Source organism: Aulonocara sp. 'chitande type north' Nkhata Bay, linkage group LG1, assembly GCF_057382095.1.
Source record: "Aulonocara sp. 'chitande type north' Nkhata Bay isolate Kocher_YH1m ecotype deep benthic linkage group LG1, A_spYH_male_GT1.1, whole genome shotgun sequence".
NCBI lineage: Eukaryota > Metazoa > Chordata > Actinopteri > Cichliformes > Cichlidae > Aulonocara > Aulonocara sp. 'chitande type north' Nkhata Bay.
Window position 1 is genome coordinate 19,508,184 of NC_141344.1, and position 10,573 is coordinate 19,518,756.

General features: G+C 38.4%; 1 protein-coding gene across 2 annotated transcripts; it reads right to left on the reverse strand.

The window, feature by feature from the left end:
* Positions 1-462: 462 nt before the first annotated feature.
* On the reverse strand, positions 463-10,334 carry hnf4b (hepatic nuclear factor 4, beta). 2 transcript variants are annotated; one of them, XM_086287404.1, is made up of 10 exons: positions 9,924-10,334; positions 7,606-7,777; positions 7,183-7,277; positions 5,470-5,576; positions 4,226-4,381; positions 4,034-4,121; positions 3,780-3,932; positions 2,417-2,674; positions 2,135-2,236; positions 463-1,892 (listed from the first exon to the last, which is right to left on the reverse strand). In XM_086287404.1, exons 1-10 carry the CDS (start codon positions 10,027-10,029, stop codon positions 1,849-1,851), a joined length of 1,281 nt encoding a protein of 426 aa, XP_086143530.1. In that variant the 5' UTR covers positions 10,030-10,334; the 3' UTR covers positions 463-1,848. The 2 variants fall into 2 exon arrangements, with proteins under 2 accessions (XP_086143530.1, XP_086143536.1); XM_086287410.1 differs by having other exon boundaries at positions 2,135-2,218; positions 9,924-10,333.
* Between the last annotated feature and the right edge of the window lie 239 nt (positions 10,335-10,573).

Genomic DNA, 10,573 nt, shown 5'->3' on the forward strand with positions numbered 1-10,573 from the left:
GGAAACTCAAGTTTATTTAGCCTATATTCAGTGAAGCAGTCCTGCTGGCACCGTATATTATTAAAAGTACCTGAGTCTGACTTAAGAGTTGTGTTGCTGCACAGAAAGCTTTTCAGAAAAAATGCCCATTTGAAGATTTTTCCACTCGTCTTTTTGTTTCCAAATATCCTCCCATACATGATAAAACTGTTTCTCAATTCTCCCACACGTGCTGATTGGTGAATGTAGGTCAACACAGATAAATTTGAAACCTCAGATTTTGTAATCACTTCATGTTGTTTACATTTATTCTTTTTTTTAACTTCAGGAAAAGTTTGTGGAAAGTTGCTGGACAATCATTTTGTTTGTTGTTTTTTTCAGGGCAATAGAGAAAGAGTCAACTACACTATCTATTGATTCAGCCATCAAAAAAGGTCTTTCTTTAGACAGAACGTTTTTGTTTTTTTTTTCACAAAAAAACCCTTTCTTTAACTTTCCTTTAATTTTCTGTGCTCTACCATTAAAATAAACAAGCAGGAAAATGTATTTATTTAAGTTAGAAAAGTTAGAAAAAGGACTTTTTTTAAAATCGTAAATTTACAGTTCTTTTAGTGTATTTATTCTTTTTCTTCTGCGTCAAACATGTGGTTGGGGCATACTTTCTGTGCCAAACACTGTTCTGCATTTGCTGTAAAGGAAATAGAAACTTCCAGAAAATTTCCAGGGTCTTTGCTGAAGAAGCAATTCTTTTTCTCGAATTACACCAAACCACATTAAAGTTACATATTGTTTTATATACTTCTTCCAAAACTGATGATTCTTAGTTAAGAATAGGCTAATATGTCACCGACCTGATGTTGTCTTAAAAGACAACATCTAAGTATTTAGTTTTATAGGAAAGCACATGTGGTAGATATTCAGGACAATGGACCTAACAGTCAATACTATGTTTAGATTATACATACTGCTGTGAGTATTGCTGTCCATGCCTCCATGGTAGAGGAGAGGATGGATTTCTTTGTGGGGATGAAGGTAACAAAACAATGAGGGTAGCAAGAAAGAAGAAACGGGTTGCAGACCATAATTTTGCCACTGAGTTTTACTGCTGAGCCTCTAAGCTTCAGTGCTGTTGAGCCCTCATTACTCATCACATCAAACCTTTCTAATAACAACCTTCACTGCTCATCTAAGTGAATTCTTTCAGGAACAGGTACAACAGGTATCTGGTTGATGGTGATAACTGTTTTTATTTAAAATATTCTTTTGTTTTCCTTTAGGCAATATTCTGTTACGTTTGCGCTCCTTGCAGTGATTTGACAGTGGGGATTACACTCCTTTAATTATTTCCGCTGCAAATTGTTGACACCATTAGTCAAGGCTTTCATTTGGGATAAAACAATAGCCCCACAGCTCCAACTAATATGTTCAAGCACTGGCTTTTTGTGCCCTCTGCTGACAGATGATGGATTTTGCATTTCAGCTTTCTACGTATTATGCTATAATTTGTTAGCAATTAGTTAACCATACTTACTGTAGTGTGTGCCTTAGCTTTCTTTTGCACTCATCATTACAAAGTGTTGCATGTCATTATTCCAATTTTTCATGAGTTCCTGTATAAAATATAAACTTTATATTTTTTGTTGTTTCTCAGATAACAATAACATTATTTTCTCAGTAGTCATTCATAATTGCATGTGTGTAGCTTATGTATGTATGCAGCTGAGTGTGAGTATTAGTATGTTTGCTGGTTCGAACTTGTAAAATTTCCCGGTTTCTTCAGTTAAGTTGTTTTTCAAGGGGTTTCTTGGTGTGGACAGGTGCCTTCGGTATGTTGTGGGCACGCTGGCAGACTTTCCATGTCTGTACACCTCAGTGCCAGTCTATGTGGGCAGCAAGGAAGCCACTTGTAGGAGCTGTGTGAGATACAAAAATTTAATGGCACACGAGGATTCAGTGCATATCAGTTATTTTCCGTTTCAGCTTCAGGTGTTACCCATTAAATGCTGATTTAAATACGCTTCTTTTTCTGATGTCGTAAAACCGCTAAAAGTAGGAAGATCTGCTACGTCGTTACTAAAAAGCTATAGCTTCCAAATCAAAGTTTCTCAAATAAGCTGTTACATTAGCAGTGATGGTTTGATCAGTCAATACTCACCCATTGAAGCATGACAGATCACAGATGGGAAGGTTGCAGGTGAAGCATTCAGGTCATTCTGCTGGTCTTGAGTAGGGTCATTTCCTGCAGGCACAGGACAAACTGAAGCACACAGTAAGAGTGACAGAAAATAAACACTGAAAATACAAAATTGCAAAGTTAGTGTAAATATATACTGCTGCGTATTGGAAATGACTCAGCTTCAAGTTTGATGTCAGTTGAAGCTCACTTTAGACTTCTTGTACATTTCCTTTAACTAAACACAGCAGCAGATTGTTGTACCTGTACAGACTCCTTGTCCCGTTTCAGTTCCCTCCCCTAGTAACATTTCCTGCAGCAGGCTGTCCATTTTGGCCTCGCCAAGCAGCTGTGCTAAGTGAAGAGTCTCAACCATCTGCCAGGCCACACTCTGCAGGGGAGGCAGGATCAGCAGGAGTTCCCCAAACCTTCCTCGCTGCTCACATGTTGCTTCTTCTAAGAGAAGATGGGCCTGGAAACGGAGATGTCGAACCACCCGAGGACTCTTCAGTCCCGAACAGTCTGCATTACATAAGGTAAGAAAGTCTTATGTAAATATAATATTGTATAAGGGAACCACTTAAATAAATGCACTTTGGTCAAATTTAATCTAAGCATGGGTAACCATAAGTTTAAAATGTAAATGAAAGAAGAAAAGAAACAATAAGACAATGATAAAAATAATATCAACAATCCTCACAGAATGAAATGCACTGAATAAGAACTGACCAACTGATCATCATGAAGACAAACCAGAATCCTGTTAGAACAATGTTTTGTAGATAGATTATGTGAAATATGATTTTTTAGTCTAAATAAGAACTATTCTGTTTGAAGCATGAAAAAACAGACATTGTTGATTAGGCCTGCCTTTCAGTGTCTGGGCCAGCACAGCTCTCCTTAATTAATGCAGCAATGAATTCTGAGTTATGCAATCACTATTTTACAGAAGATATCTATCTGTGGACTGAATCTACATGCACAGTAGGTGGTGCAGAAAGACAACAAACGTCAGGATGGTGTTCAAGTGCTGAAACCCAATAGAAGTTGAAGCTAGTTGGACTTGTGTGAGAGTCTGTTGACGTTTTACGGTAATAATTATCCAGAAATATAGCAAATTCACAAACTTTTTCTCCAGTTGAATGTTATCTATTTGACAGGTGTGATTACTTATACAAGGCTAATTTTGTATAATTAGGGGAAAGGCGTGATGGGAGTGTTTCAAGTGCAAATGAAAAAATAGGGCTGAATGAACTATATGTGGATAATTGAAATCAAACCTAGAATATGACTGATTATATTCATCTCTGTCTTGGACAGAGATGAATATGTTTGCCAGTTCAGACCGTTTGGACCTCCGGTCTATCCCTACCACAACAGGTAAATGGGGAATGAAGTTAAGCAGGCAGCCTCTCTGCCTGACTGCCAAGAATGCCACCACATCCTGATATTAGAAAATCTCTCTGAAACGTACTGAACTCAGACCGCTCAGACTAAACTATAGCTGAAATTGGCAAGAACAATAAACCAAGAGAGAACATAAAAAAATCAGCCTTTTTTCAGTGCAATAGAAAAGGGCAAACAGAAATCAACCTCATTCACCTTCTCACATGCTGACTGAACTAACCTGGGGCAAAGAAGACAATCGTCCGGAGGCAAGCAAACTCTTTGTCTGTGATGACCAGCTCTCTGAGAGGTTTGACCAGCTCCTCTTGAATTCTGAATGCCACTCTGGATATCTCTACTTCTGCACCTCTCGGTGGAATCACAAAGTCATTACCTAGTCAATTAAGAAAAAGATAGTCATTCACGTCCAAGAAGTTTAAATGTGAAGTTCAGGCTACAATGCACAAAATACTACAGAGAACACATCTGTCCTACCAAGAAGAATGACATTATTGTAAGGCAGTGAGCGTCTTGCTACCCCTAAGATAAGATGTTCTGCAGAGTGGGTTCGTAGAAGGGTTACCTGCAAGCACACATACACGGGTTTCACATAATATAAAGAGTCAAACTTGGCATGGACAGATATATCTTAGCTGTTTAGTATAAAAGGTTCATTCCTCTTTGTACCCTGTCATCTATTGGAAGGCTACAAAACTCTGGGATGTGTTTAGCCCATTCCACCAGCAGGAGGAGTTGCTGCTTCATGGACTCGAACACCTCTCCCACACCTGCTGTCTTCTTGGTGGTGATGTCATGGCTCCTAGGAGAGAGAAGTGCTGGGAACTGAAAGAAACAAAGTATAATCTGAATTCACAGTAAACAGGTACCATGGATGTAAACCTTAGTGTATGTGCGCGATTAAGGAGATAAACCACAAACATTCTTTTTTTTTAAATGGATCAGTTGGACCACATAACAATCCATTTCAGAATTCCTGCATTGCTGTAATTAGTGTACCAACCGTCTCTCTATGCTGCAGTAAACCCTGATAACAAACACTTGCAGTCTTACATGGTGTCCTACTGAGTTTCTTATTATACTATGTAAAAGCAGACAATGCCAAGTCCTATTTTCTTACATGTACAACAAGAGAAATCACTCTAAGAGACACTGTCTGACGTGACATTGTGCTACTTAAAACTTGCTTGAAGACTGCCTGATAACAAATGCTAAAGCACACCAACTCTTATGCTTTGTAACATCACATTACTTCTTCATATTAGCCATTGTGTCAACACAGTTTGTTACATAGCACTTAACAAATTACAGGTATAAGAAGTGTTATCGACTACACCCTTTTTTGCACACTTCATCCAATTTGGATATTAGTCTCCATTTAAAGTGTAACAATTATAACAGACTTTAAAAAAATGAATTTAGATAACTGCTGTTTTAAAAACAGCACATCGGCTCAAATATCATGCAAATGCACATGAGTGGGCCGCCTGTGGCTCAAGTGTTAGTGGCTGCCCTCTAATCATGAGATGCACCCAAACGGTCCTTCAAATAAATGCTTTCTGTAACTGCTGTAAGGTTAAAAGACGGCTCATAAGTGCAGGGCAGTTAAGAAGAATCACTTTGTTCAGTAGCTGTGTGCTCTAACATCTTTTTGCGGTCTTGCATTTATTTGACTTCAGATTAATCTTTAATACTTAAGGATCAAAACTATTTTCCTTTTCTGTTAAATTCAGTTAACTTTTTGGCTTACTGCGAACCAAAATGAATTCATTAAAATCATGTAACCTTAGAATTTTTCATCTCTTAGCTTTATTTAAATCATTTCTAAAATGATTTTAAAAAAGTGGTATACACATTAAAAAAGGATTAATTTCTGCCAAAGAACATAACATCTAAGACCAGTAGTGTGTTACCTGCTGAACAGTGGTCTCTGCCTGCAGCAGCACACTGATGGACAAAGTGCCCACTGTCTGCTCCTTGGCTCTCTGACTGTTGATGCAGTCTCTCTCATTCTGAACAGCTGGACATTAAAGAGAGGAAAGAACCATCAGGCAAGCTTCTTGGCATCTCCGCACATTAGTCCTGCACTTGACTGTTTTTTTTACTCGCCTCCTCAGCAAATACATCCCGAAAGAAATGCCCTACTCTTCATCTCAACAGAGTCCCTCTATCCCCCGTGACACTGAAGCTGCTGTTTATGGCTATATTAGCCACGCCAAATGCTGCATACTCGGGAAATGTGGCACAAATTGGATAAAAATAAAATTCTCCGGGAGCCTCTTTAAGTTTCCTTCTGTTTGCATATTTAAGTGTCTCTATTCCAGGATTTAAAGGAGTATCGAGTGAGTAAATGTTACATTCCTTAATATGAAATAACTGAGAGGATGATGAAATGTGATATGAATGGGTGCACAATTATGTTTCATATAATGCTGGCAACATCCTACTCAAGGTTTATCACTGGTAAGTATAAAGTTGCAGAAGAGGAAGTATGGGGAACCAATAAGAAGTATGTAGTACATCTAAATGTAAACCTGGTGACGTTAATATTTTAATCCAGCCGTGTAGACTTTCTTCGGTTTGATGTGCTTTAATGTGACATTTTGTTTTTGACAGCTTCTTACATTTGCTACTGACAGTAACAGTTGATGTGGAGGCTTGGGCGCTCGCTGATTAAGATTATATTTTGAAGGGAAGATGTCATCACATGTTGTTGACCCATCCGCAAGTGTCATTAGAAACACGGCAATCTGGATGGCCTCAGACTAATTCTAAAATGGCTCTACAAAGTCAGACAACACAACCAAGTGTCAGAGTAATCAGTCATCAGAGGTGTCCTCTCAGCAACCAATCTGGAGCACATTAATCAAACTAAAGGAGGAAAAGGAGCAGCAGCAGCACCAGCAGGGTCCCTCTGTACTTCACTGACATGGTGCTGCATGACAATGTCACAAATGAGCCTTCTGTGGAACATAAATTAAGTTTAGTTTTGGAGTAAACAGTTACACGGCTTACTTGGAGGTCGAGTACAAAATAACACGATACTGGAGACTTGTTCAATATTTTTACTCATCCGTTACCACAACAGCTGTACTTGAAAGTGTTATTAGAACATGTTATGCAAATCAGGCAAATTAATGAAATACACGTTTAAAAGCACACCGCTGGCCGTGACTTCAAAGGGTTGTGAGCAACTGCTGTCCAGAAAAATGGAGAGCAAATATTTGGCCGTGCTCAGCTGTGTTAATTATTCATGTGAAACGAGGCTCCTTTGATTGCATCGCTTTCTCCTTGCTTCTCAGTAGGAGTCGATAAAAGATAAAGCCAACGATAGACACGGTCCACGTAAACACACCTGGAAATTGACACTGACACGTTCACTGTTTCTCAAGAAAGATTTTTTTTTCCGCTTTCTTTGATGAAGTGATATTGATTGTTTTATTTTTCACTGAAGTAGACAGGTTTAAATGTAAAAGTACAGAGCAAAATGTGAGGTCCTGGATATTCTCAATAAGGTACAGCTGAACCTTTTTAGGTAGGTTGTTATAGCTAAGTGCATTTTTTTTTTTCAAATTAAAGACTAAAAGAAAGTTTTATTACACAAAAAAGAAAATCTTAACTCTAACCTTCCTTTCTCATTCCGGCCTTGAAACACTTTCGTAGTCTGCAATAGCGGCACTGGTTCCTCTTGTCTTTGTCCACAATGCATTGCCTATCGAACCTGAAACGAATGCGTCGTATTGCATAAGAACTTCATCTCAAGCACAAACAGTTCAGTCTTGAACTGTTTCAGAGAATTTACGCCGCTAACGTTGCACTGAATGGTTAATCTGCAGGTTTAAAGTGAGCAGCAGAGGTCAAGTAAGGCTCCATTATTCATTTTTTTTAAATTTGCTAGTTATGTACTTTCTGAATATAAATGTTATAGCTCAAAGTATGTTAAACCATTGAACCAAAGACTTCATTTTAATATTTTGGTGATTTGTTTTAGGTATAGAAAAATTGTTATGCTTTGTACAGCAATCAGCTGGCCCTATGATAGTACTCACCTACAGCTGTAAGTGTGGTTGTTGCGAATGCTCCTCCTGAAGAAGCCCTTGCAGCCATCGCAACTGGGTGCACCGTAATGTTTACCTGTGGCTCTGTCTGCACATATGAAGCATTGCGTCTTTGCGCCATCGGCCCCTGACAGGGATGAGGAGGATGCTGACACTACTGAACCTATGGGACAGCAGAAAATATTCAGATAATATGCCTGCGAGGAAAGGTTTGACTAGCCGTCCACTGTAAGAAAGTGGGATTCTCTATGAACCTTTTTAGCTGGTCACAAACGAATAAGTAAATATCTCTGAGCTGCTTCTAAACAACACAAACAGAAAGATGGCCATACTCCAAAGAACCTCCACTTTGATAGGAACAAACTTGTGATGTGATACAGAGGATCTTTTATGATCTTGTTTTCAGTGGTGGGTTACAACTAAAATGTTTTCACCTGAATCTAAATGTTCCAGCTTAAAGCATGTTAAACCACTTATTACTGCATTACATTATTGTTGCATGTAAATCTGTGAATGAAAGCTACATTCAAAAAATGATGTTACCTAAACTAAACACCGATCAAGTGAGTTACCGATAGAGATGTTTTACTTGGAAAGAAAGAAAACACAATTTTGCCTTGACCTTTCTTCCCCCCCATTACATTAGAGTGAAAACTACACTGAAAACCACCTTGTGTCTACCACACTGTTATGTTGCATTTCACCTCCATGTCTGTCCAGACCTTACCTTTGACCTCTTGGAGATAAATTGTGCAAGAGTCAGGATTGCAGAATGTACCTTTAAGGCATTTTTTGAGAAGCAGTGTTATAAGTTGGAGAGGCTTTTCCTGTCTCTGAGCTTCTGTTTCCATTTGCGTTTTAACTCAAATTGTGACTGAGGGCAGGCTACATGTGATAAAACAGTCACCATCCAACTGGCTGGTGTAAGGTGAGTAAGTGTGTAATAAACAAGAAGCAGTCTGGAAAACAAGCATTAGTGTGGTTGTGCGTTTCTGGCTATCATCTTATGTTACAAATATCACCATTTCATTATCTTTTCATATTAGACATGTATGTGATATTTTTGTCACAATTAGCTAACCAAGTCTTGAATTCTGCCAAAAAGTATTTTATGAGGTCACGTAGAATATTTTGACCAACTCCGATCAGCTCATCCTTGATTCATTTTAGGATTGTAGCTTCTGATTACCATCTATTTAAGTTGTAACTGTACTCTGCTTTCTAATTATGTTACACTTCCATCTAACCCATTAACAGAAACACGTAATGAATCATATTTCACCTCCGTGAAAATAATACCTTTGTACACAGAGATGAATTTGCAGAAAGGTGCTGATTTTGAACCCCTCAGAATCATCTTCGCACTGCTTCATAGCTGGAACAGTGTGAGGATAATAAAAGCAGGGTTATAGGTAATGATATCAGCTGTATATGAATGGCATGGACCCCTAAGGAACACTGTACCCATGAGTAAAAGGTAATTCCCCATTTAATTAAAGCAGTTTAGAAGCCAGTTAAGAACCAAAGTCCACTACTCTCCTCTGGTTAATTTTACACTGGGCACTCAGCCTCCCACCGTGTTGCTCTAAACTGCATCTTACCCCTCTTGTTGCAGGACTGTCTCGCTTTAAAAGCACTGACCATCAAATATGCCATCTTGGTGTAATATTCCTGCACTAATGCACATATTTTACATGCCCCCAGCTATAATGTCTGTAAATTGCACACTTAGTTTAGGCAGATGAAGCAGCTAGGGATTTTCAATTTAACAAGGAAATGCTTTCTGTGGCCAAAGATCAGCTAGATTGAATTAAGAGATTAGAATACATTTGCCTCGCAGTTATCTGGATTTAAAGAGCAGCCTAGTAGTGAAGCTTCTTCATTTAAATTGGCAAGGAAAGGGGCTGATTCAGCTCAACAGAGTCCTAATTAGAATGACAATAGATCAGAATGTAAACTGATGTAGACCTATGGAAAAAGTAATCTGCAACTATTTTGATAATTTATGCCTTATACATAAACATTTTTATGCAACAATGCCCGATATGGACTATGGACTTGGACCTTGGACCCTGTGAAACTGTGGCATTTCACACTTGGACGTAATTTCAAGTATTAAAATAAGGTTAGCTGGACTAATTAATAAAAAACAAAAACAAAAACTAGATCCCCAAAGTGATGCATTTTCAAAGCAGATCTCTTTTTAATATTCAGTTATGCAGTTTGAGTATCTTTTGGTGTGACAGTGGACAACACTCTGAAGATCGTTACTTGTAATCAAGAGCAATTTAGGTGAAAGCTCATCATACCTGTTTTATTTGCTCGTAGAGGAACCAGCATCATGTTGTTTAACAGTTTAGTCTCTGTGCTGCCATGAGTGCACTCCAGTTTAAGGATAGTCCCAGTAAGCTTCATGGTCTCTGGACTCTGTGAAGGGTTTCTGAGATATGCAAAGCTCCAGCAGTGTCAATTTTAACTTCCAGGTCATGCATTCGGCTTAGTTCTCATCCCTCACAAGTTTCCCGTGTGTGGCTCCAATTCTTTTCGTTCCCACTATTGTTTGAAAGCTTTTGTCTTTGTGCTCTTGAGCCACTCTACAGGTATTAATCTTCTTTAAAATGTCACTTGTAACATTCTTGTGGTGTGCTGAAAAGCTTGCACCATGACGGTCCTCTCAAGTAACCTGTCATTGACTCAAATTGGGTCGTTGTCCGTTTGCTTTTTTTCTTATCTGTATCTGCAAAGCATATCGAGGGGAAAGTTCAGAGACAAACTTGGCTCACTGTGACGAGCACAAATAGATAAGACCAGTGTTAGTTAGATGTTAAAAATATAAATGTCTTGCTCTTTTTCTTCTTTTTATTATTTATTTATCTAGCTTTATTAGGAAGATAAATGTGATCAAATAAAGACAAAGAAATCCAAAGACTACATGCTGGGATGTCTTTCATTGATTTTA